The following is a 27,768-nucleotide window of genomic DNA, read 5'->3' as shown; positions in this document are numbered from 1 at the left end:
CTTTCCAAGACCACCCATGATGCTACTCGTGTGCTAAACTACTATTACGCACTTAGTGCATGGAGTTGGCTAGTCACACTGTCCGGAGGTCCTTTGGTAACACTTACAGAACAAACCTTTGTCTCGCTAAGTGGAGAAAGGGAAATATTGTTTGTGACGGAAAGGAAAGCATTTTGGAGAATGCGGGCATCGATCCCGCCTAATTTATAGATGATATATCAATGGCAAACATATGTACCACAATAATGTTGTGTGCTCTTCTAGGGGTTTCAAATCGATGCAGGTCGTGTGATTATTAATTGAATATGCATGACATGGCCCTACCAATACACATGTAGGTTCGAATGTGACATAGGTCATTGCACTGTTTATTACGTCAAAGCAGAACGTATCAAGGGTAAGAGTTATCAATATTATATACAAACCATGGCAGCTGCTTATTTATCTTAGGCAGCGAACAGCCGCCGACAAAACCTTTCAATGCGATATCCTAGGCCTAAATACTTGGATAGAAAAGCGGACATTGGGAGGGATGTTAGGGGCATTAAACATCATGTTTATTTCAACTACACTGGACCCACAATGCCCCGAGTCCTTTAGTTTCCGGTCATGGCCTGTAGACAAGGTGCTGGTAGTGCGCTTACACCGCCGGTAGGGCCGCCTACGGGGGGTACCGTTTAGGCCCCCCCCTGACATTGGGTCACAAGGCATCCTAGCCTCAGAGAGGTCAGTTGGCCTGGGGACAGTCATAGGTGGTGGCTTACGTGATTTCTGCGCAATTGTTCTTTGCTGCACCTCTGAATGTGTTTTTATGCATCATGTGTTCCTCCCACACCGCTGAAGGACTGTTTTTTGCCTCATGTGTTTTTGCTGCACCTCTGAATGTGTTTTGATAAATCATGTGTGATGTTTTCTTGCCAATACCCCTAAATGTATAGTGATACTTGGGTGGTTGTTCTTCCTAGTACAAGTGTTGCTAGTGAGGTCCTGGTTCCCGGCGAGATATTTTCCTAAGGTCGTTGGGGTTGCGTAGGTGGTAATTACCTGTTACCAGTGGTTACTGGTTGTGTGCTATATTTTCTATTTTGTGCTACATTGATTATTATCCTATGATCTACAAAGTGCTATTTCTAACAAATATTCTAAAGTCTACAAGTGCATATTCCTGACAGTGGTCCATGTGGCCCTGTCCCATATATATATTCCCCTGTTAAATCTGCATTAGTTCACGGCATTTCACACTATGTACCGTCCTTATGTAATCAGGGATGGGCTATGGCATTCGCTGTGGACTACAGGTCTATTCTTGCATTAAGGTCTTACTACCAGGCACCCTCACTGGAGCATTAATTTATAATGCTCTGCATGTGACACAAGCTGTTGCTATGCTAGACACTTGAACAACAGTGGCAGGTTTGATGGAAATGCATCTTGTACTGATCTTCGCTAGGGCTTAGCATGTGACAAGCAACCTAATACAGCATGTGTATTGGATCCTTTGTCAGGAACCGGAAACACTAATCGTTTGTGTTTGTTTTTCAATTATGTATGACCGGACACATGGTGGATACCTGGGAAGTGCTCCGCACCACGACTGCGAGAAGTGGACAGCCAGGAGGACCAGTACACCTGGATCCGGAGTGTCAAGCAAAGACATCAAGTGTGATGGGCGTTCAATCCAATGGCTCAAGCGGTGCCAGTGGGAGAAGGTGCTACCCATGCATTATAGTTGAAGTTTGTAATTGTCACCCATTTGTGTTGCCAGTTGGGGAACAGGAGCAGGGCAATGCATTTCAGGTGGATACCGTCAGTTTGACCAGGAGCACAGATATTGCGGAGGAGGCATCACGACAACACCCCATAAGTGAAACGGTAGCTGCTATGGCAGCGCCTGTGCTCGCAGGCACCTTTCATGAATAACACTGCGTGGTGTAGGAGGCTCCATAATAGGAAGGTAGGCCGGCACAGGGCTTAGCCTTACAATAGTACTTGCACATTGTGTCGAGAGTTGGGGGAAAGAGGCAGGGCCCTGCATTTTAGGTGTAGACCGTCACAACAACACCCTCGTTGTGAGATGAACACTGCGTGGTGTTAGATGGCTCCATAGTAGGAAGGTAAGCTGGCACAGGGCTTAGCCTGACTATGGTATTGTGGTACCAACAGCAAGGAACGTCGACGTGGGAGGTGTAAAGATCCGGTGCACCGGTCATAGCGATTACAGGGATTCGTCCAGAGTAGGAAGTGAGAGGTACTTGATAGATACACCACACCACCCTCAGTTGTTATCTTACATGTGGCTGGCAACGAGTTGGTTAAACTGGGCAGGAGGTGCCGGATCGCAGTGATAATCTCAGCAGTGAACTGGCTAGCAAAAGTACGCCCAGGCTGCACGGGTTGTTGGTCATTCTTATGTGAAGCGCGCTAAGCCATTTTTCTTTTCAGGTGGTTGTAGACGGAGGGCGGAGAATGGGGGTTTCGCTGTTTCCTTTCCTGCAGAGGGGGCTCTGTCTTAGCCAGCTTATGGGCTTCATGTCAGAATTGCTTAAACACACCCCACCGCCCTCAGTGGTTACCCTGCACCTGGGGGGGGTGGAGGGGGAACGATTTGGTGACGCTGGGCAGAAGGGTCCTGTTGGAGGAGATTATCTCAGCAGCGGGTTGGCTGGCGAAGTCCTTTACCGGTTTGCACCATAGTGTGGTCGCATTTGATACCTAGACTTTAGTGGAGGGGAGGCGAATCAGTGAGGGCGTTGAATCACTCGGTAAAGAGGGTCAACAACGAGATCGAGAAGCTGTTTCAAACACCTCAACTGCAGAGTATCCCAAAAGGGTGCATCTGGGGAGATCAGTTCTACTTACGGGATGGCGTACATTTGACTGGGGCAGGTAATGGCCTATTAGTAAGGAAGATACTGGCATGGTTGGAAGGTTTTGCGAGGTAGGTATGACCTTTCGGTGAAGGCAGTTTGGGGGGGGGGGCCAGATAGGCGGTCAACTATGCTGGCCTGTGGCGGTAAGGTCATAATCGGTGAGCAGCAATTTTAGGTCCTTAGGGGGCGGCACCATTCGTGCAGGGGGAGGGGCCATTGGTCTCTCCCAGAACTTCAGGGGCAGGATATCCGCATGCTTGGAAGGGTGCGGGGGAGGGAGTCACGCTTTCCTCACCCAGCACATACACTATGACGTCATCAAATGGCGCGAGTGTAAGGGCCCTCCTGTTATGGTTAAATGGAGTTCACGGTGCGTACGAGGGTAACCAGGTAACCAGGAGAGGTACGTACTCTCCCGGTAACAGGGCCCTTGTTGCGCATGCACACTCGTACGTGAATTCGCTGCTGGAAAAAGGATCTGACAACGGTTAGCGACCTTGCAGTAGGCCTCAGAATTTTTGAATGCAAAATTGATAATTAGGATGTTAGATTTGGTTAGGAACACGCTGTATTAGACATTTGTTAAGGTTAGCCCTTCATACCTGTCTACCTTGCTGTAAATCTAATGTCAGAATTTTGCATTTAATAATTATGTAAATAATGTTTATTTTACCAATTTTTATTTGTTTTCATATTTTAATAAATACGGCCGGGGGGGCGCGAGACCCCCTGCCTTCCAAAGAAATCCCTCGCCTGGCTGGCTAAATTACTACGGGGATTGTATGTGGTGTTTGCATGATAGGGAGGGGGTGGTCGGTAGTCCCAGACCATGCCGCAATTAGGCGGAGAGCGGAGCAGTACTAACACATTACCGCTGGTCTTTAGTATGGACGAGCTTCAAACGCCTCAAATGCCTTAAATGCCCGGCCCTGCAGCAGCCAGGTGAGCAGCAACTTTAAATCTTAAAAACACACCGGTCTCTGCAGCCTTAAATCCTAGGGGCCCGTAACGCTCTGTGACCGCACCCGCTGCTACTGCCTCTGCTGCTAGGGTTCGAAGTGGTGGAGCGGTGGTGACAGGGGCGTAACAAACACCCCCGCGGTGCGGGAGGCCTTGTCTTTAGTAGAGGAAGGGGGGCCCCTCAGCTCTTCCCTAGAGAGCTGTGTGTCTCACTCTCTAAATCAGCTGCAGCAGTCTGCAGCCTGCTCCTCGCTCCTCACGCTACTGACCTAGGACTGAAGAGAAACCAAGTATCAACATACATTGTTTCTCTTCAGTCTGTCAGAGCCAGGCCGGAAAAAGGATGGGGGTGGGGGCCCTGGTGTCAATGTGCAGCCCAAATTTTGTCAATTTCTTTGAGAGGAAATATACACCAGAGTCTGTTGCCGTCACGATTCTGCTCTGCTGTCCTTAGGGGGGACTCGTCAGTGTCCTTGAAACTTTGCAGAGAATTTATTAATTCTGTTACATTTCAGCCCAGCGAGGGCCACATGGCAGGAAACAGGATTACGTTTTCTCATCATGTATTTAGTGAAATCTAGTAAATGCTGCCTGCCCATACAGACCTTATTATAAAAAAAGAAATGCATGGTCGCGCTACCTATAAGGCATTATCAAGGCCGGACAGGGCTCCCAGGAGCGCGCACGTGCTGGTGCAGACACCCCCCCTCTGTGATGGCCGAGAGCGGGCCCTCTCCCATTAAATGTATTGCCGGGGCTTTGAAAAGCAAAGATACTCTTCCTTTTAAATAAAGAAGTGCAGCCACTCAGATCAGAACCGAACCGTAGCTGCCCATTGAAAGCACTGATCAACACACTGTAAAGTGTAACATCTTTTGTCTCTTCTTGTTAAAAGAGCTCACAGACACGCAGGGAAAACGTTTAAGAACGGGTGTCGGTCCTCTCACACCGAGAATTTTACAGAATTGCAAACTAAAAGGTAAACTGTTTACATACAACAGTTACACCTAAAGGTAGGACCTAACTTTTAACCCTTTGCAGTTTTTTGTCCCAGGCTTTCATAAGCCGCACACTTCCAAGGACATGTATGTAGGAGTGTTAAGGTTCCAGCTGAGAAGAAACATTCTCAGGAGCAAACATGCATTTTAAGCAGTGAGCAACTGCACTTTCTCATTGTCATTTAAAGCGCTGCTTTCAGTTAAGCCTCTCTTTAAGTTGCTTAAGACACATGCCACACAACAAACACATGTTTGTGTTTGAGAATGTGTCTTGTGTAAAACTTTTAAAAATAACACTTTAATACTTGAAATGTTTAACCCAAGGAGATCTTCCTCTTTAGGGATGGAGCTGTTACCTGCTAGGATATCCTGACAACATCCTGTAGGCCCATCACTGAATAAGATGTATATTTATGTGGCCGTTATCCTATTTGCAGCCTCTCCACAGGCAGCATTAGCTGCCTGCCACAGACAGCACTGTAACCCAGTGGTGGCTCTTCCGCTAAGGCAGAGGAGCATCACCCAACTGCTTGAATGGCAGGCTGAATACAAAAAATAAAATAATAATAATATTCATTATTATCCTTTTGTTTTCTGTATTCAGCTTGCCACTGAAGCCAGGGGGCATGGGAGGGGGGGGGTTTACCCACATCACAGGAGGAGTGGTGAAAGCACCTAAAGTGCGCATGATGGCTTTGCCGCCCTTCTCGGGACGGCCAAAGTGTCATGCGCACTCTGCATTTCCTCCTTCTTAGAGAACATGCGCAGCCTGCCAGCCCCTGTCTGAGCGCCAAGCCACAGTGCTCAGACCAATCACAATGCTGCTGTAAGGCAGGGTTGTGATTGGTCAGGGGATACTGGGAAGCTATGTGCTTCCTGCGGAAGGACGACGGAGGATGGAGAAGAAGTGGCGGCTGCTGGCGGTATAGGTGAGTGCTTTTTATTTTATTACCCCTCCCTCTGTCCCCCCACCCAACCACCCCTGTTCAGTAGCAGCCGCTACTGCTGTAACCCGCACCTTCAATACACGCACACTCAGAGTTGATTTTCGGTCTGCTGCTTGCTCATGACTGAATATGTTGCTTGCCTATTTCAGCTCATGCTGCTGATTGGATGGATTTCTTGTTTTTGCCCCACCCAGCAAGGCATTTTGTTTTCAGCATTTTTCAGTGGATGATTTGTATCGCAAACAGCTGACATCAAGGAATAGTTTTTCATTTTACTAGTTTTCAAAGCATGTAACTTCACTTAATGGAAGTACCTGACTGTCCTTGATCTCTCCCCTCCCTCTTTCCACATGTCTCTCGCACTGTTTGAGGCTTTCTTCCTTTGTTCCATTACCAGCCATTCTCTCTCTCTCTCTCTCTTTCTCTCTCTCTCTCTCTCTCTCTCTCTCTCTCCCCCCCGTCTCTCTCTCGTCCATGCTCCCATATCCACACCCCCTCCAGTTTCTCTGTCATCCCCACTTCCTACACAGGTCAATTTGTTTGTTCAGCAAATTGTCAATTGAAAACTGTGATTCACGGTTCGGTTTCACCTCACACCACTTCCCCACACACTCAGTTCTGACATCGATGCTGCCCCACTCTCTCTCTACCTGCCCCGCTCTCTCTCCCTCTCTACCTGTGTTTTCCTGCTCCATCGAGACTCATTCCACCACTGTTGATATTGACTTAGCCAGTGCTTGTAGAATTACAAAGCTGACAGCAGAGAAAATGTAATATTATTTTTTTAGGCTTGCATAATCCTCTTTTTACTCCAGTCGCTTCAGATATTTGTTTCCCCAACAACATGGGATGCAACTCAAACTATATATCTTCTTTTCAGTCAAAAAAGTGTATGGTACAAAGTGTATTCCTGACTTTTGCGGACAGGTCCACCTTGGAAACAAGATAGTCAACTCATACGTATCTTTTGAACTAAGTTAGATCAGAGTACACCACAATGTATCCCACTTACCCAAATGGCTGCAACTGCCTCATGCAGGGTTTTTTGGCAAGGACTGCAAACAGTTTACATTATGGGCCAGATTTATCAAAAATTCATGCAACCAAAGCAGCAATCCATTTTTCTGCGCTGTATGAAGGGAAACAGCAGGAATGTGCCGTATTTAAGATTATACAGTGCATTCCTCCGCTCTGCCTCTGCTGGTGCACAAACTGCTGACTAGCACGAATGCAGGCACCCTTGGACCATGGTGCAAGGGTGCCTGAGTTGTGGTCCGGATTGTTTTTGTGCAGGAAGGGGCACTCTCCTGTACAAAATCAATCTCCTGAGACATTTTCATATTTCTATGTGTGCTGCAGAATGCAGCAGACCTGAAAAGAGGCTAAATGGCTAGAGTGCATGGCTTTGAAGCTGGGGAACCAGGTTCAGGTCTGGCGGGAGGCTCAAACATCCTGTGAATCTGGGCCAATCACATAGACTCCCTGTGAATAAACATTAATGTGTCCCTCTGTAATGCAACTGGTGCACTTTCAAAGTGCTCTAATACCTTCGGGTCGAGTTTGCACTATATAAATCTGCAAAAAAAAATAAGGAGACATATACAAATTTCTCATCGTCATGCCTCCCTGGGGAGAGTTAGCATTTTGATGCATTGTGCCAAAATCCACGGGTGGACGACTGGGAACACCCACGATCCACCCTTGGAATGCCACCCCCCCACCCCCCTCGGGCAAGGAACCGCAAGGCAGCGACTTGCGCTGTCTTGCGTTACTCGAGATTTACTAAGCAATGCAGAGCCACCTTGCATGGCTTTGCATTGATATATTTAACATCCCTTTGTGTCCCTAGTGTATGGTTCAAAATGTATACAGAGCCTGGAAATTAAATGGCACTAATGGCCTTCAGCATCTATTGTGCCCTCCACTTTAGTGGCAGTACAAAGTTACAAACATGACTTCAGGCCTACCTTTGTAGCCTGACTGTAAGAGTGCAAAATATTTTAAATATTAATAAGACACCCCTATATAGGCCTTGTAGCCCCCAAGGCAGTGTGGGTCCATGGTATTTGAAAGTAGGGCATGTAGAAATGTAAAGTTAGCTTGTTCCTAAAGTGAATAGCCCTCAAAAGCTATTTTCACTGTAAGAAGTCTGGCTGGCTCATCGAGAAACACTGGGAAGAAAATATTAAATACTAACACTGTATGTTTGGAAAGGGAGAAAAAATAATTAAACCACTATTTTCAATAGTTATTAAAAATCCAATTCAATGGTGAAGTCTGATTTTTAATACATATTAAAGAAAAGTAACTTTCGGAATGTTACCCTTTAACCACCTTAACTATGAGAAGGCTAACTAACATAATCATCTGCCAGCTCTCAGCCTGTGCTCAGCCTTGAATGGGTGGGAAATGCCTCCCAGGAGTGAGCAAGAGGCTGACCTGAATGGTGTATGTAGTGTCTGGTTACGAGAAGATCCTGCTTTTGTCCAACCAGACTCCTGCCTCTAGTTTGTTGTGGGTACAGTACCTGTCTCAAACTGTATTTTTGTGATAGGTGTGGGGGAACACTCAGTTTAACAATGGACACTACCTGGGGGGCGTGGCTAACAACATGGCCGGGTAAGGCGTAAGCTTGCTAGCTCCGGCTACCATCGGCGATCCGACAACCATATCGGCGGTCCTGAGTCCCGATGATTGAAAACGTACGATTTTTGGCGGTCCCTGCATCTCCTGGGTGTTGTTAGGCATGCACCGGGGACGTGGACGACCTGCTCTCCAGGGAAAACGGTGACCGATCCGGAGGCCGGGCGCACGAGCTAAGGTAGCGCCGGCTCTGTGATTCCGGAGACTGGTGCGGTTGGAGGCTCGGCAAGTACTGGAAGACACTGTGCCTTGGGCAGCGCCTTCCCGCTCTCCTGGACTGGGCTGGTTCGGGCTGCTGCCCGCAACCCCGACTGGGAGCGAGACAGCCGGCGGGATTCTGTCCCGAGCTCCGGAGTGCCGGCGGGGATCGCTGCGGGGGAAGACGGGAGCTCCGGGGTCCGGCCGCGGCCTGGTGGGCCCCGATGTCTGCCGGGCGGTGAGCGCTCTGGCGGCTGGAGGCATCGCGCCGCTCCCGCTATACATGTAGGTAGGCAGGAGGAGAGTGAGGACCGCTGGGGCCCTGCACACTGTGGCGCTGCCCTCTCGGGGCGCAGTTTGCGGAGAGTGGGAGCCGTGGGAGCAGCGACGGCCGGGACTCGGCAAAGGCGGCCCTCGCGCTGCAGCGGACGACTCTCTGGGGGCGGGCCCCTTTCTGCTGCCTCTCCCTGCTGCCTGCTCTTCGGACCTGGGGCAGACATTGTGTATGCGCTGGGGCCCCCCCTCCCTGCACCACGACTGGCAATAACCACAGCGGAGTCTCAGGGAGAAGGCCTACGCCATCATACCCTGGTGTGGGCTGGAGGAGAGAGGACAGCAGGCCTTGAGGACGGAACCCTTCATGCTGGACGCCTTGGGAAAGAAGGGTCAGATCAGAACTACAGAGGGCAGTTTCCAGTGTCAACCAGCGGAGCAGCGTGGAGAAGGTGTGAGAGTCGGGGGGCTTGCCAGGAACAGGGACCAGATGGAAGAATCGCGGCGAACCCCTCCCCCATGAACAGGTGGTGTGGCGGATAGTGGAGAAGGAGCGCCAATTGATTGTGCATGGAAGGGGCTGAGGGCGAGCTGCATGGACCCGCAAGCTGGGCTTTGAGACCTCTTGAACGTGGAGCGGTTGGGGCGTCGGCGCCACCCACAGGGACCTGAAGGTGAGGAGTGCTTCTCTGCCACTTGCGGTGCTTGGGCAGACGCTGGTTTCGGACAGTATCACCTGGAGACGGTGCAGGAGGTGGCTGGTGACACGTGCTACTGAGAACCCTGCGCGGCGCCGGCCCAGAGCAGAGAGAGCCCTGTGGGGAAGAGACAGTAACGCAGCCCACGATGGGCAAGAAGAAGCCCACGATGGGCAAGAAGACCCTGGACCCCAAGCCCCCCAAACAGGGCACTCTGGACAGGTACGCTATGTCCCCTCCTGTGGCTGACCCGAGTGGGGCAAGATCAGACACAGGCCCTCCTGATGAGTGCCATACAAGTGTCCCGTGAGGCCCTTTAAAACAAAATCGGAGAGATGGGAACGGAGGTGACGCTCCTGCGGCAGGACCTCCGCAACTTAGCCGAAAGAGTGACGACCACGGAGACCAGGATAGGGGAGGTGGAAGACACTGTGCAGGACTTGAAGAAGGGCCTGGTGGATCTCCAAGCATCACATAAACAACTCCTATGGAAGGTAGACGATGCGAAAAATAGGGCGAGACGCAATAACCTCCGCTTCGTGGGCATTAGGGAAGGACTTGAGGGAGCAAACATGGCAGAGTTCCTTCACTCATGGCTGCTTCGCACATTTCCAAACGACAAATTCTCCACTTGCTTCGTTATCGAGAGGGCACATAGAGCACTGTTGGCGAGACCTCCGGCTGGGGCGCGACCGCGGCCAGTCATTGCTCGTTTCTTAAACTTTTTGGATCAGGACATGTTCAGGCTAGGAAACTCGGAGACATCCAGGACAAAAATGCACACATAATGATTTTTCCAAATTACAGCCAGGAGGTGCAAAAGCAACGGCGATCCTTCGATTTAGTTAAAGCCAAGTTGAGAGCACTTCAAATACAATACATGTTGTTATTTCCTGCAAAGCTGAAGTTGATATACAAGGAGAAAACCTATTTTTTCCAATCTCCAGAGGCGGCATGGCAGTGGCTAGAGGAACGCCCTGTTCTGGGGCGGCAGCCGACGGGGGAGCGGAGACCGCCAGAACAGGACCGTCCTGGGGGAAGCCCTCGAGGATCACCGAAGCCGCAGCGACTGAGGCAACGGCGTGGCAGCCAGGACATGGCGGCCACCCCATACCATGTCTCTGGAACACGTAGAAGGCGAAGGAAAAGTACAGTCTCCCTTGAATCGATTCGACTGACGGGCTCACGCTTTCAATGCCTGGCGGAGGGAGAAGACGAGCCTGGTACTACCACATCGGAGGGAGAGGATCTGGAAGGGTGCTCGATGCACCCCTTGGTGGCAGCCATAAAAGACATGGAGCAGGGACATATGCAAGATACCGAGGTCTCGCAGGGGGACCCGCAGGATTCTAATTCGTGATGAAGGGACAGCACGGGCAGCCAAATGTTGACAATGTAGCCGAGAGCACGCAAGTGGACCACTCCCCTTTTTCTATAACGGTTTGTTTTCACAGTATTGGACTGATTTTCTTCCTTTATTGTTTCTTTAGTTGCATGTTTGTGATTTATGCCTTCTCACAAATCTCTTGCAGAGAGGTGAAGCAGGCACGTTCATAGTTGGGGTGGTAGAGGGTGGGCGACAGACCTCCTTCACCTGGACGGCTGTATCTCTGTCACTATGATGGCTATGGGTCTGGACAGGGGAGGGGTGTGGGGAGGGGGGAGTTTTTGGGGTAAACCAGTAGGGGGGTTGGGGAAGGGAGGGGGGGCTCAGGGGATTGTAGACTGGGGGGGGCATGCGGTTCTGGTTATCATTTTTAAGCATGTTGCAGACAGGAATGTTCACTACACCTACACACCCTACATTGGGGCCCTACTGAGACATGTCCTGACCCAGTTTGATGTCTTCTGAAGGGTTGGGCGGCCTCGGCATGGAGGCGCGAGGCAGCGGAACAGTCAAAATCCTTACATGGAATGTGAACGGTTTGGGCACTAAGATAAAACGGGGATTGGTCCTGGCCTTAGTTAAAAGGATGGCCCCAGACATAGTACTACTACAGGAAACGCATTTACATGGGACACAATGTGGTTTCTTGGCAAGAGGGGCATACAAGGTACTCGCCCATGCAGGATACACATCGGGCTCCAGAGGGGTGGCCATTCTGGTTAGGAAATCCCTCCCTTTTATAGTTACAGACACCTGGACGGACCCGCAAGGTACATACGTTGGGGTAACAGGGACATGGAGACGCCAGAAGATAATGGTTTTGTCAGTGTATGCGCCCCCTAGGCTACAGGCTAGAACCCTCCAAGGGGTGACTGATATTATTCTGAACACGCCAGATACCCTACACATGGTGGGTGGAGATTTTAATTATGTTGTACACCCCCTTTTGGACAGGTCTGGGGAGCGAATGGACCCCTCGGTACACTCCCCTCTAGCACGATTTGACATGGTGGGGCTAACGGACGCCTGGAGATGGCTCTATCCGGAGGCTAGGATGTACTCTTAATTCTCTGGGGCGCACAGGGTGTATTCCAGACTGGACTATGTCTTCCTACCCCACCGTGCGTTGGATGTTGCTAGCCGAGCAGAATTCCTGGCACGAGGCATCTCGGACCACTCGCCGATGTTGGTGATGCTGGGATCAAGGCTAGGGGTGAAGGGTAAGAGCTGGAGACTGGCTGCCTGGGATCTCCAGAATCGGGACCTACTGCGGGAATTCAGGGCGGATGTGAAAGTATACCTGGCAGACAACCTGGGCTCAGTACAGTCTTGGGTGACAATCTGGGAAGCTTTGAAGGCTGTCGTGCATGATAAAATACAGAATAGGTTAGTGGAGGGAAAGAGGAGACTGCAGGGGGATATCCGGGACCTTGAAGCTCGTATTCTGGAGCTCGAACAGCGACATGTCACGGATGGGGGAGTACGTGCGCTACGACGAGTGCTGGATGCCCAGCAGCAATACAAGGCCCTGACGAGTGACGAGGCCAAGAGGCAGGCACAGGCGACCTTGCACAGATTGTATGACGTGGGGGACAAATCTGGGAAACTGTTGGCATGGCTGAGTCGTAGGGAGCAGTAGGCGAGGTGGGTAGACCAGGTGGTGGACGCGGAAGGCCGTCCTAGTAGAACAGATGCACAGATAGCGCAGACATTCGCAGCTTATTATGAGGAATTCTATGGGGCTGGAGACCTTGGCTCGACGGCCGAGATCGGTCAATACTTAGACGAGGTTGACACCCCCAGTCTAGACATGGAAGCTCGAGAGAGCCTGGAGGCAGAGATCACAGTAGCCGAGTTGCGGGAAGCAATTGCTAAACTGCGCCCGGGGAAATCTCCTGGCCCCAATGGGTTTCCCGCGGAATTCTTTAAAAAAACGGCCGACCTCCTTACTACTCATATTTTGGTTTTGTTCAAAGGTCAAAGGGGCCATGGAGGAGGGGACGCTTCCGCCAGATCTCCGTATGGCCACAAGAGTACCTATCTATAAGCAGGGCAAACCGCCAGGGGAGTATTCGTCATACCGCCCCATATCATTGTTGAACGTAGAGGTAAAACTCCTAGCGACGATCCTGGCCTTGCGACTAAGAAAGGTGATAACAGACCTGATCCATCTGGATCAGATGGGCTTCCTGCCAGACAGGGCGACTAGGCACAACCTGTGGAGGACACACAACTGGTTGATGGAAGTGTGTGCTCGTGAGGAGCCCCATGTGTTTCTCTCCCTAGACGCTGAAAAAGCGGTTGACGCGGTGCACTGGCCCTTTTTAGATAGCGCGTTGATAAAGTTTAGATTCGGTCCAAAGTTTCGGAAATGGGTTACCCTTCTCTAAACGGACCCACGAGCGAGGGTCAAGGTTAATGGAGTGCTATCCGTGGACTTCCCTATAAGGAGAGGGACCCACTATTGTTTGCCCTCACCATAGAAGTGGTGGCATGCGAAATACGGCAAGATAAACAGATAACGGCTTTAAAATTGAGCAAGTTGAGGGTTATGAAGAGAAAATCTCGCTATATGCGGATGACTTCCTGTTATATATAACATCTCCGGAGGTCTCTATACCACGCTTGTTTACTCTATTGGGCCAATATGGGTCACGCTCAGGCTATACTATAAATTGGCACAAGTCGGTCTTATACAGCCCCGGGTTGAAAGCTTGGGGACGGCCTTACCCGCGACACTACGGGTGACGACTGCAGTGCTTACATACTTAGTAATTTAGATGACAAGCAACAATCCTATCTCGTATACAAAAAATATCCAACAAGTTCTCACAAATTTTACGGAGGACGCGCTCAGATGGAAGACCCTCTCCCTCACAATACTAGGATGGGGAGCAATGTATAAAATCATCACCCTGCCGCGGTTCCTGTATGCATTGCAAAACGAGTACTTCCCCCTTCCTCGACAGGTTTTTCGAGAGATAAACGAGGGACTCAGAGAGTTGCTTTGGTTGGGGAAACAGCCCAGGATAGCCCTGGAGACCCTACAGTGGAACCAATATAAAGGGGGGGATTTCCCTACCCAATATTGAGGCATACTATTGGGCAGAACATCTGGCGCCGATAAATGACTGGCTACATGCCCCGGCAGATCACCCCACATTTAGACTGGAAAGGGGGAATTGGAACGTCATACATGTCTACACTATATATGGGGGTAGAGGGAAAGAAGCGGTATTATCCCCAACAAGGGTGACCGTAGAGCTGTGGGACAGGGCGACAAGAAGGATTGGCTGGCAGCACAAACCGTCAAGACGAACCCCAATTTGGAAATGTGCATGGCTACGGGAATTACATAAGTTGAGAGGGTTCCGAAGATGGGACGATATAGGTATTTCAGTATTAGGTGACCTCTAGCAACAGGGTGCCTTGAAGTCCTTCCAGGGATTAAGGGCAGAGTACGGTTTGCACCACACTCAATTTCTAAAGTATGCGCAAATACGCCACGCCTGGCAGGCGGAAGAGGCGCTTTCGGATCCCTTGCCGGAATACGCTCCGCTAGAGGGCCATCTGCTGCAGGATCAGGTTCAGGCTAAGTTACTTTCCTTGACTTATAAAATCATACTTAACAGTATGCCGGATGGACTTGTGAAACTAAAAAGTGCATGGGAATCGAATCTAGGGGAGATGGATACGCTTGTCTGGGAGACTGCCCTGATGCACCCTAGGGAAGTGGCAAAAAAATCCCGACTCCAACTTATTCAATTCACAATTTAGCATAGAGTCTACTACGATAGATATCGCCTACATTGGATCGGGCGAGCCAGTGATCCTAATTGTCTGCGATGTGGACATGCCGAGGGCAACTTTTATCACACCATCTGGGAGTGTGGGGTCCTCCAAAGATACTGGGCCAGGATAATGAGGGAGCTTGGTGAAATACTTGAAATGACCCTACCCCTGGACCCTAAACTGGTCTTGTTGGGGATAACGAACGAAGTGGACTTGACTCGACCTCATCTAATTTTTCTAACACTGGCATTAGTGGTGGCCAAGAGAGAGGTGGCTCGGGCCTGGGAGCCCCGAACCCCCCCGAGACTTGACGACTGGAGGAGGGGTATGGATATTTATATGGCAGCTGAAAGCGTTACCTATAAAGCTAGAGGTTGCCCGAAGAAGTTTAATAGAGTATGGGGAAAATGGTGACGTTATTATGGCCTGGATGGGGGGCTTTGAGGGGGTAGGGAATGTCCTACTTCTAGCCCTAACGTATTGGGGGAAGGACTTGGATACAGCTACATGTTCTGGAAATGGATGTTATTATATACAGATGTACTGATATGTTTTCTGCTATGTCGGAGGTGGAGGGTGGTGAGTGGGGGGATGGCAAGGTGTGATGGACGATCTGATGTGACATGCTTGCTATGTTTCTTTGGTTTGAAAATGCAAATACAAATAATTAAAACAACAAAAAAAAAACAATGGACACTACCTGCACAAACCCAAGCCCTCAAAGCCCAAGTTTAGTGTGGCCGAAGACTTTTGCCATCTTGAAAATGCCCTAATATATGGCATGTTGGGCCTGTTTCAGTAAGGCAAACACAAACGGAAGCAAAAGTAGATAAGATTACTCCTGGAAACTCTTACCCCATGGGTTGAGCTCAGGAGTCATTCTCACCCATCAGTAGTGTCAGGCATAAACGTGACATCTCCAGGCACCCACTTCAGAATACTTTCCGGCCCTGTTAAATATTAGAAGAGAACTGAACCTGCTGTCTGTGACCTGAAAGGTGTCCTGTAGGACTGGACCTGCTTCCTCTTGTACACAAGAACTAGAAATGGACTCCAGAGGTCAATATGCTGACCTCCTTTGTGGCGACAGGAAGACACAAAGCTGCAAGAGGCTTTTCCTGGAAATACCCAGCTGACCAGTGGCAACTGGACGTGGAATGCTTCCTGCTACAGGTTTCTGCCTGACACCCTTTGAGTATCTATATGCTTCCCCCGAGGTCCTAGTGGCTTTAGAAGTGTACTCCTGTGTTTGGTTGGAAGGAAGACACCAAACTTCAAGAGGCCTTTTCCTGGAAGTACCCAGCTGACCAGGGGCAACTAGACTTGGAATGCACCCTGCTGCAGGCCTCTGCCTGACACCCTGTGAGTATCTATATGCTTCCTGATGTTCTGTTGACTTTAGAAGTATACTCCTGTGTTTGACTGGAACTTAAAAGACTAAGAAGGTAAAATCTTTGATAGGAACTAACTTGGTTGGGGTATCAGGCCCACGCTCCATCACAGTCAGCATCAAATTGTGCCTAGGCCGCAGTCTACTAAGACCATCGACTATCATTAACGCTTTGTGCTTTTTGGTGCTATTTTCCCTTAAATCTTTAAAAAATGATATCTGTGGTTCCCCATATTAGATTTTTGTCAATTTATTCATTACATGTTTACTCTGATTTTTGGGCAGAGTATGTTATGTTATAAAATTTCTAGAGCACATAACTGCCCCGGCAACTGGGCTTTCCAGGGCTAGTCCAATGAAAAAAAAAAAAAAACTGCAAAGAAATGGCAACTGCCATATTTGAAGGAAAAACCCATAGTAGAGAAGAACCAGGTCTCCCATGTTTTTCTGAACTGCAAATTGTTCTGTAGGGACATGATAGGGAGAGGGAGTGCGTTCCAGAAAGCTGTGGCCTTAGCACGGAAGGAGCAGACGCTCGCTCTTACTCTCTTGACATAGGGAATAGTCGCCAGATTAAGGTTGGCCGAACACTAAGGACTTAATGCTTGATAAAGAGATACCAGATTGGACAGGATAGGGGCCCTCTGGGACTGCAAGTTCTTATGGATAATACACATGGTCTTGAAATGTATACGCCTCGCCACTGGGAGTCAATTCAAATTGCGGAGCAGACCAGAAGCCAAGCAAAATTTTGGGAGAGAGAACAGCAACCTGACCGCAAAATTTTGTGCCAGCTGGTGTCTTCCAATGACTGATTTTACAGGTACAGAATATTTCAGTAATCCAACGGGGTAAGGATAACTGCCTAAATGGTAGTTTGATTAATGTGAGGGGAAAAGAAGCCCAGGAAAGGTTTAAGTCCTTTCATGAGCCCAAAACACATACCTCCTACTGTGCTGGTCTGTGTTTCAAATGATAGAATGCTATCCACCCAAACTCCTAGATTTTTTATGATAGTTTTTGGAAGGGAAGGGGTCCTCGAGAGGGTGGCCACCAGTGGTCGTCCAAAGAGTAGGTGTGTTTTCCTAAAAGGAAGATTTCTGTTTGGCTTCCTTCAGACTAAAGCAATTAGCCCACTTCAGCCACTGTGAGTGATGCCATTCTACTCTTTCAATAGGAGCACATCCACAAAGAAAGTAGTTATTTTCAGTGCCAGGGACCACTTTGGCAATGTGTGCTCTTTGAGGCCCAAAAATAAGTTTGTTTTTAGCCATTTTTGTTTACATTAGCGAGGTTCTGGCATCTCCCCAAACAATATAATTTAAAAGACAACATGACAAAACAGGCATGGACAAAGCCAAAGGGCTGGCAACCAACGGTCTTTAAGTGGGATGAAAAAACTGGGGGTCTCTTAAAGGGGCGTGGATTAAAAACACAAACTACAAATCTGTGCTTAGGATGGTGTGCCGCCTGACTGGTATTTTGCACTTTCTATCATTGCATCTAGGTATATAATACAATAAGTAGCATTTACACCTACTACAAGTCAGGGCCATTGGCTTTGCCAATGGTTGTTAGGTGTGTACGATAAATAAGCAACAACTATGGCTTTCTTGTCTAGAACATTGAAAATGCTTCTGTTCTGAAATTATGAGATCGTGAAAGAACTATAACAAGGCTCTTTGAAGTTAGATCAAAGGCAGTGAAGGATGGTACTGCCGCAGGGTTGCAGGGTTAAGATTTTTTTTGTCTCCCTGAGGGTGAGGGCAGAAATGGAGAGCCCTATGGGACCCATCTCAACACCTACATTTTAGAACTGCCGGTGCTCAGCACCGGCAAGACCCGGCCCACTTAGAGCTCTGAAATACAGTAATAATCGGCTTTCAATGGGCCCCTCGGATCACTGGGCCCCCTGCCACAGCCCCTGCAGCACTAATGGAAGCAAGTCAGTAATAGCCCCTGCAGGGCTAAATTCCGAACCCTAACCAAATGGAAATGCGTAGAGGTCGGTAATTATTAGTAATGCAGTAATTACCCAACCATGCACTTACCACAGGCAGTAAACAGAGCACCTACAGCAATTTTTCCTGATAATGTCAGGGCAAACCTGCTGAAATTTCCTATGCGGAAAGAACAAGCATTTGCAATGCAATAGGTCTCGCTTTATTAAAGTTTGAGCTAGTGGTGTCGCATTATTTAGCAATGCCAACAGCTCAATCGTTAATAATGCGAGACCTATTGCATTGCAAATGCTTGTTTTATGGCTGGGGTGAGCCCCTGCAGTATGGCGAGTCGCTGGCCTGAGAGCTCTTGACTGATGGGGAGAATGGGGGGGCCGCTCCATGTACTTTGCAGGTGGGCCCCCTCACGTTTCGTTACGCCACTCGATGGTGAGGCTGGAGGAGCACGGAGTAAGGGGCAAGGAGTGCTGGATTACGCTCACACCACCACCTAACAAGCCTAGGAGGCAGTCAGTGAGGCAGCCAGGCAGCGCCAGGACCCAGAGTCAGGCAGTGTCAGAACCTCGGTGTCCTGGATCATCACATAGAAAGGTCAGTACCTGTCTTGCACTTGGAATTTGGTACTTGGGCCTTGGAACTGTTTGTACCGACGGGTCGAATTGCGGAACCATCTATGCCTATGTTTATATCTATGACGGAAGTATCCTGATCGCAGTCTTCCAGCACCCAGTCTCTTGAGCAAGCCCGGCCCTGCCCCCGCCCTTCACCCACCCTCCTCCCGTAGAAGCGGCTCGGTGTTTCTGGACCAGGGTGCAGCTTGCGGGGAGAGGTGCGAGGAATACGGAGCACGGAGCACAGTGAGAAGTGTGCACTACAGATCTCAAGATAGGTCCCGAGGGCCTAAACGGCCGCATTTTGACAAAGAAATCTAGTTAGCTGGATCAGAAGTTTTTGAGTCCTAAAGGGCTTGAAGTGGCCGGAAAGTCGAAGCTCTGATCAAGTGAGTGGTGGTATGAGTCAGCCAGGTGGGCACGTAAGCCAGAGACCTCTAGAAAATTATGCTCAGGGCGTGTGCTCTCCTCAACACCAAGTCAATCTCATAAATTAAGAAGATCGTTCCGAGGTACAAGACAACTACAGCAACTTTGCTACAAATCCCACCCAGCCATTACTGTTTTTTTCTTAAAGATGCCCCGTATTCCTCCAGAGGTGGCAGCAGTGGTCCAAGAAGGACAGACCTTTAACTTCCACCTAGTAACGTCTTCATTATTGCCTCTTGTGGAATCACAGGGAGATCACTGTAGTCCTGCTGGGTGCCAGGTGCAGTTTTGCCAAGGGGCCCGGCCCAGATAACTGAAAGTGTTGAGGATGGTTTAAGTGAGCAACTGTCTGACGCTTCCCCCTGTGTAAACCTGGTTTTAGACTCTCGTCAACCAGCAGAGCCAGCTACATATTTCCTTGAACAGGAAAAGGCAGCCAAAACAGTCAAGGCCAGACTGTACGACTGATATACTTGTTGCTCCACTGGTTTGGGGGGATATCCATAAGGGAACAAGCGAAGATGGTGGTTCGGACTATCCCTTGGGTGACGTTGCTCCCATGGTTGAGAGGGCAAAGAGAGGTGAAGATTGGACGCCAGGGGAAGATCTTACACTCTCTGACATCAATATAGAAGCTCAAATAAGGGGATGGGGGACCCTCATGATCGCACCCGCAAGGATGATCATTTAACGAGTAGATCCAGGGAAAAAAACATTCCAATCGTAAGCTCCTCTCCTAAGCGTCTCTCTTTGCCTTTTTTATATTGTAGCACAAGTCACTTGATTGGTGCTTCTACGGAGTCTGCCAAGGATGTATTCCTGCCTTCTTCACCAACAAAACTGGGAAATGAGAGGGATGGCGGAATATCTTGTCTGCATTGAATTTTTTTTAATTCTATTTTGTCACTATTAGAAAAATCTGTATTGAGTTCTGACCATATATTGGAAATGATCTCTGTAATGTTATTTGAAGTGAAAATGTAAATAAGTTAGATACCACCAAACCTATGCCTAAGATACATCCCCAGATAGAAGAACTGACAAATGTTAGGCCAGTACTAGTCGCTCTCTCGGGAGCCGAGAGACGTCTCCGTACAAGCAGGAATGACTATGTTTTTTGTGCCCCCACAGTTCTTATGTGTAATCTTGAAAAGGAAGAGCTTTATTTAAGCACATTATTTGGGGAGGTCGAATTGGGTCCCACTTTGGAAAAGTCCATTTTGAAAACCTTTCCTCTGTTTAATAAAGGTAAAAAAGGGGGCGCTAGAGAAGCTATGAAAACCAGGGGCCATGCTAAGCATGTTAAGCAGGTGGGGAGTGGGAGAGGGGAGGGGGAGGCACTAACTCTACCTACCACTCAGGCTCATTCGCCTATACTGCCAGAGAAGGGAGGACTGAGGGTAGGGAAGAGGGGTAGCCCCGTAATAAATCACAAGGGGGAAAACATGAAAAAGAAATATTAAAAAAGGAGACGATTTTCTAATTGAAAAGCGTCAAAATTGCATTTCTCATGGCTCCCTGAAAGCCAGAGTGATATTCATACAATAAGGGAGGAGGGAGGTTCTAAATCCCCGTTAGAAGATGGTACTCCTATGGAATCCCCCATAGCGTATATGGTATCAGCTGAGAGATTGGGGGATTCTGGATCAGTAGTATCCCCACTAAACTGGATGTCGCAGTCCCCCTAAGCAATCCATCCCTCCTTGTCTAACGAGATGGTTGATCCATCGGGAGGAGAAATGCGAAGGGGATGCGAGGTCCCCTTGCTCCGGACAGGGTCTGGGGCCCATGATTCCAGGGTGGTTGGTAAGGCTCAAATACCAACTAGTAAGTAGGTTGGGTTGAATAGAATCTTCATGGGGACCACATTGCTGACCAATAGAAACTTAGAGGCCCCAACCACCAACACCGTCTCGTATTCGAATATTCAGTCGGATGGCAGTGCACAAGTTTTAGCCTTAGCAATGGGTACCTTTATGGATTCCCTGGAGGGACGCTACAAAGAAAACTAGTGGGGTACAGATGGTTTTGTCTCCCATTGTAGATTTTATCCGGCTATTTGATAATTAATCTATTCGGTAAACAGAGGATTCATTCTTAGCCTTTTCTCGGAAATAGAGGCACTAAAGTTGATATCAAGCAAGGATATCTTAAATGTGATGATTAATGTATATGACATTCTTCCCTACTCTTGAGTCACTTTTGGCTCCTTGATTGTGGCCAATCTGATTATGCAGAATTGTGAGCATTTCTTGAAACGAGTGCTTGATATACCATCTGTTATAGAAAATGAGGAATACCATACTATGGGTTTTACAACTCAGTGCTTGAAAGCCCCTAGGGCAGTTGATTCAGTGGCGCTAGATACGTTGGGCCCTGATATTGAGTACTCAGTGGGTAAAACCAAAGACATTGTGGTCTCTGTGGATAAGAGGGGACGTTCAATAATTTTCATGTCTGGTGCGGCAGCTGCTTCTCAGGCACCGGATATAGAAGATGAATCGGGCCAGTGGAGTTGGGTTGCAAGAGCCTCGAATAACACCCATACGGGATCAGAAAGGAGCGCTCCGTTGGGGTAGCCTGGGGGGGGGGTGAAGCGGGGGTTTATTCTGTCTTGGAATATGGCTGGTTTAGGTCCCAATGAAATAAAATTGAAGTTTCTGAAAACCATGACCCTTTAATTATGTTTTTACAAGAAACATGGTCTTGCAAAGAGTTTGATTGTGATGGCTATTTTGTTTACTCCTGTTATGCTAAGTGTTCTGAAAGGGGACACGCCAGTGGGGGGAGGGGGGTCTCTATTTTGCTAAAGAACTCCATTAGTTGGAATCAGAAGGTTTTATGCCACCCCTCAAATCTTTGTATATGCCTGAAGCTTCTTCCTCGTGGGAAACCTGTATATCCCTCCTGGGAGAAACTTTGATAATTTTTTGAGTGTATTCTTTTCCAACATTCAGGATTTAGCTATTAGGGAAGAATGCCCCCTAGTGATAATTGTGGGAGACCTAAATGCTAAAATCTCGAACTCTGCCTCAGGGATTTATGCCAACACTGAAAGTGGAAATTTGGCACATACCCAAAATTCTATTACCAGAAAAAGTTAAAACAGATAAACGGGGGTTCTTCCTGCTTGATGGTATCAGAAGTTTAGAACTTGTTATTCTAAATGGTAGAGTGCCGGTTGATAAAATAGCACAATTTACTTTTCACTCCCAGCACACTCAGAGCCTTTTAGATTATGTGGTTGTCTCCTATGAAATGTTTGGGTCTTGTGAAAATCTCTTTGTTCTCCCATCGATATGGAGCGCCCATAGCATAATGGGTATGACAGTGGCCTTTGATCTCCCTATCTCTGAAGTAGGCTAGATAGTGAAGAGGGCTTATGTAGAACAGCAGGGTCATGTTTAGGCCAATATTACACAGCTCTTTGAGGCCCACATGCAGAAGATACGTGATTTAAGCTCTAAATCTCCCGGACCTCGTTTGTATAAACAGGGTTCGTCCTCGCTGAAATTCCTAAATCAAGAAATTAATCGACTGGTTTGGAAACAGTATATACAATTTCTGATTCAAGGAAGAGGGCTCTGCCTATACCGATTCCAGAAAAGGACTGCGTGGTTTACATTTCCCTATTATACACAAATAGGGCAGTTGTTTCTGTTACAATTGATGTGGAGAAATCTTCTCTCATCGAAGTTGGTCCCTCTTCAGAGTAGGATGTAGTAAGCTTCATAAAGAATGCCTGAACCTCTGGCGCACATGGGCCGGATAGAATTGCGATCGAGTTAATAAAAAAAAAAAAAGGAGTCAGCTGCATGGGGAGATTTGTTTGCGCCATTGTTTAAATATTGCTTTTTAACAATTAAAATCCCCCCTCTTGGAAGGGGAATATTATAGTCCCGTTGTATAAAAAAGGTCCGAAAACTTCGCCGGCTAGCTTTAGACAGATTGTTCTGTTGGATGCATCAGGCAAATTATTCGCAAAAAGTATATTATGTCATCTGCAACAATGGGCCTATGATCAGAATATTCTACCACCTGAACAAACTGGTTCAGAAAGAACCATGGTACCGTGGACAATATTGCGCTCGTTCCGACCATTGCAGAGAAGTATGTTTTCTCACAAGGCATATCAGTGCCTCGTGAGAAATCAGCTCTACAGCTTTTATTTATTTCTCCACAGCGTTTGACAAAGTGGATCGTCAGACGCTGTGGAGAAAGCTTTTACATCTTGGCATACCACATCACCTTCTGGGTCTTATTATGCAATTGCATACAGATACCTGGTGCCAACTTCTGATGGGCGATTCACTGGGGCTATCATGCAAGATCACAACATGTAATGGGCTCAAGCAGGGCTGCCTACTGGCCCCTCTTTTGTTTTCTTTATATATTGCTGATCTCCCCGGTGTCCTGAACTCAGCGAGGGAGGAAGCCAATTGGTTCCTTATTATACGCGGACGATGTGCCAAAATTTGATTTAACACTCATTGGTCTGCAACGTCGTCTGGATGCCCTAACTAAATATGCTGAAGCCGACTTCCTGAAAATTAATATTGTTGAAAACAAGATTTTGGTTTTCCGCAAGAAAGGGCTTAGAATAAAGAGATGTCTAAAATGGTTGCTCATTTCTGAAAAACTGGAAATGGTTGATTCATAAATATATTTAGGGAAGGTTTTTTCAAAAACAGGGCGAGACCTTGAGAACGTCAAACTTTGTGTTAGCAAGCCTGTCTCCCAGGTGAGCCCATTAAACAGATTTTATACAATTTGTGGGAGATGCCATTTTGGCCACGTTTTATCAGTTTTTAAGGTTAAAATTCCCCCTTCATTAACATATGCTGCTGAGGTATTAGACATGAACTACTGGCTCTTTTTCGATAAGGCTGAAAGACTAATTCTGCGTCAAATCTGTAACTTAAACTCCCTAGCTGCCCCACATTTATTACGTCTGGAATTTGGTTTAGCCTCTTCCTTCACTTTATCCTTGGCAGAGGTTCTGCGGTGGGGCAACTCCCTTTGCTGGGAGGAGGAGGGTATTCTTCGGGCTGCCTTGAGAATGGAAATCGTTAATACATTAAAAGATAAATCAACGTATTTTTGGTCCTTTACATGCAAATGATACATTTGGTCTTAGCCTGAACTCCGCTTCTCCTATGCCAAAGTCAGTACTGAAGCAGTATTTGAAGAAGTCTATATCCTCTATCAGCTTGGTGAGAGATACTGCTTTAAGTCAGTCCAGGTCAAGTAATGAGGTGATCTGTGGGAGTGCCCTGGGAAATAAATCACAGCCTTATTTAACTTGGAATATTCCTGACTGGATTAGAAGGCTGATACTCCTGCTGAAAATTAACTTGCTGTCCCTAAGAGAAGTCACTGGTATCTGGGATAAAATACCAAGAGAGAAGATAATTTGTGAAATGTGTTATTTACAAATCCAAGATCTTAATCATGTCTTATTTGTGTGTATGGAAATGCAAAGGGCCAGGCATATGATTTTAAAGCCATTCTTTATCAAATGTAATATTCACTCTGCCCAGGAGGCCCATTCGTTGGTTTTGTCTCCTCCAAATGAAATGGTTTGTTATAAAATATATCAATTCTCAAAAACATTTGTGTCTATTCATTAGGTAATTTTTAATATTAATTTTAGTCTTATGTCATAACATTTGATGGTTGGATATTTGCTTGTCTCATTAAATTATTGCATGATTTGCACATCATTCAGCATGCTCGATATAAGGATCTTTTTAGGAGACAGCCATGTATAAAAAAAGAATATTGTCTTGTATGCAAAGTATGTCTCTTTTAATCTGTTTGTGTATTTTTGTGGACCTCCATAGGAGTTCCATATCAAAATAAATAAAATGGAATAATAAAAATGGAATGATTATCTGTGGACACGTAAATGCGAGGGACTAGGAAGAAAATAAGTCACATAACGTGCTTTTTGGTTTTAAAAATTTCAATACTTATCACCATTGACTGTAAAAGAAGAGAACAGATCCGTTGATGGCAAAGAATACATTGATTGAAAAACGCAACAATTAACAAAAATTAACCAATTGTTTTAACTTATTTTTCCTAAAATTAAGCAAGTTGACCTCAAGCACAGCATTTTTATGAGCGCGTCTTTGCTTTACTTACCAGAACTGCTGATTGCAACCCACACTGTATCAGCAAAATGTAATTCTCCCTTTTTTATATTTTCAAAAAGTTTTTCTTCTGAGCTTCCCTTAAAAGGAGGGTCACCACTTAATCTATAATTAAAAGCATTTGACAGTTTTACATTTGTTTTTAAGTACTGTTGAATTATATTACATACTACATAAAAAAACTCAACATCCACTGTTAAACAGTTCAAGTGACGACATTTACATTTTAAGATCTTATGGTCGACTACAGGATTGTATTTCGACAACAATAAAGTTAATTTATTTCAGATCATCTTTCAGTGATATACACTCACCTTAGATGTAATTTTGCATGGTTAAAAAACAAAACAACTGCAATAAAAATATATATATAAAATAAGAAAATGTAAAATACTGTATGCGGAGAGCGTGTGCGCTCTTAAAAATGCGTTCCCTCTGGAATACCCACTATTTTCAAACAGTCTTATGTTTCCAGATACCAGTAGTACCAAAGTAATAAAAACTATGTGCCCGGCCGCTGGGTAAATACTAGAAATGATTTACACTCTGGTCGGTTGTCTTGAAAATAGCAGAGAAACATCACTATTTATTTACCTGACCCCTGGCTAAATAGTAGGGATTCTGCACTGTTTGGCCGTCGGCTGTGTAAATAACAGAAAATGTTTACTATTTAGCTGGCCACTGGCTAAATAGTAGAGATTCTGCCCCTATTGGCCGGCGACTTTGTAAATACCAGAAAAACTTCACTCTGTCTCAGCTGCTCTCTAAACTGTAGAATTTCTGCACTGTTCGGCTGGCTGGGTGCAAATAGCAGAAAAACACAACTATCTACCCAGACACTGGCTATATAGTAGAGGTTCTTTACTATTTGGCCAAGAACCGTGCAAATAGCAAATTTTGACTAGGTAAAATAGTGAAATAGGTAAACTTGACTATTTACCCACCCGCTGTGTAAATAGTACAGATTCTGTACCATTCGGTTAGGGGATGTGCAAATTGCAAAAAAAAAGTAACTATTATCTAGCCGCTGTCTAAATATTAGAGATTCTGCACTATTCAAGCTAGCAGCCATGCAAATAACTGGGAAGCTTCACTATTTACCTGGCCACTGGCTAAATAGCAAACGTTTTGTATTATTTGGCTAGCAGTCAAGCAAACAAAAAAACTTCGCTCATTATCAAGCTGCTGTCAAAACAGCAGCCATGTACATTTAGTCCAGCAGCCATGTAAATAGCAAATAAACGTAATAATTTAGGTATCTGCAGGGTAAATAGCAGAAATGTTAAATTATTTGACCAGTAGCCTGGCAAATAGCAAAGAAATGTTTATATTTACTCTGCAGCTGTCTAAATAGCAGAAATGATGTACAGTATTGCCGGTGGCTTTGCAAATAACTTGAAAAGAAACTTCATCATTTACTTTGTGCATGGCTAACTATTAAACAGTGTGCACCATTTGCTGTTAGTCATGCAAATATTATACTATTTACCCGGCTGCTGTCTAAACAGCTTGAATGTGGTTTTATTATGCCTTGTGCACAATTCAACAGCACCACATAGAACTGCAAACAAGGAGTGAAAACAATGGCATCCATACTTTTATGAAAGTTAGAGTTCTGCTGTACTATTACATTCATAAAAAGTGGTTGCAAATTCTGCACATACATTTTGAGAATCTAATAGTATTTTACAAACGGTCGTATATACTGTTTGTTTGGTTCATACAATAATGAATTGCAGGGGGTTGCAGAATAACCTACCAAATTAATATTTATTAGGCAGGGTGCAAATTTGCAACTCTCTCTGATTGGCTGTAATCACAGAGAGGGTGGCCTACAAAGCGACATCACACCATCATCTCTATGACTGCATTACAAAATGAAAACTGCTCTTTTTTCAAAGCAGCCCGTGTTACTTCTATGGGCCAGTGCTGATTAAAAAAAAAAATCAGTTTAAGAAAACTTCTCCTCCCATAGGTATCCAACATGAATGCAAAGGGAAATGGGCCCTAAGGGAACATCTTCCCATTTGAAAATTAGTTACCACCCCGAATCAGGGGTTGTTTGCTCATCAATTGGTTGCAACCACACTTGTAGTCAAACTATCAATAAATTCCTTTCAAATTGAAAAGTGGAGGGAGAAAAACCCTTTCATGAACCCTCCTATATTCAATTCTGAAGCAACTGAAACAGTCATTTTACTAGTTGAAATAATTTTCCCACTACTAAAAAGGGTTTTGTACATAATGATAAGCACTGTTGTCAGAGTGGTTTTGTGACATGAAGCCATTAGTGCAATAACTGGCTTAGATGAAGACACTAGAATATTGGTCTAAAGAAATAATTGAATACCATGCCATTGCACCATGGGCAAGGCATAGCAACTTAGGAGACCCTTTATGGAGCTGCCTTGTGCTCGACAAATGCTCCTTTCTACTCCTTTACATTTACCTGTTGA

General features: G+C 46.6%; 1 protein-coding gene across 4 annotated transcripts in view; it reads right to left on the bottom strand.

The window, feature by feature from the left end:
- Positions 1-27,768, bottom strand: part of STK33 (serine/threonine kinase 33) — a 1,224,797-nt gene that overhangs the window by 384,081 nt on the left and 812,948 nt on the right. For all 4 annotated transcript variants that reach the window (XM_078680992.1, XM_078680994.1, XM_078680993.1 and 1 more), the window contains one exon: positions 25,305-25,417. In XM_078680992.1, the coding sequence (XP_078537118.1) occupies positions 25,305-25,417 (113 nt within the window). The remainder of the gene's footprint in view (positions 1-25,304; positions 25,418-27,768) is intronic.

This window comes from Lissotriton helveticus, chromosome 3_1, assembly GCF_964261635.1.
Source record: "Lissotriton helveticus chromosome 3_1, aLisHel1.1, whole genome shotgun sequence".
Lineage (NCBI taxonomy): Eukaryota > Metazoa > Chordata > Amphibia > Caudata > Salamandridae > Lissotriton > Lissotriton helveticus.
Note: the sequence above shows the minus strand (reverse complement) of the source record. Positions and strands in the feature narration are given on the sequence as shown.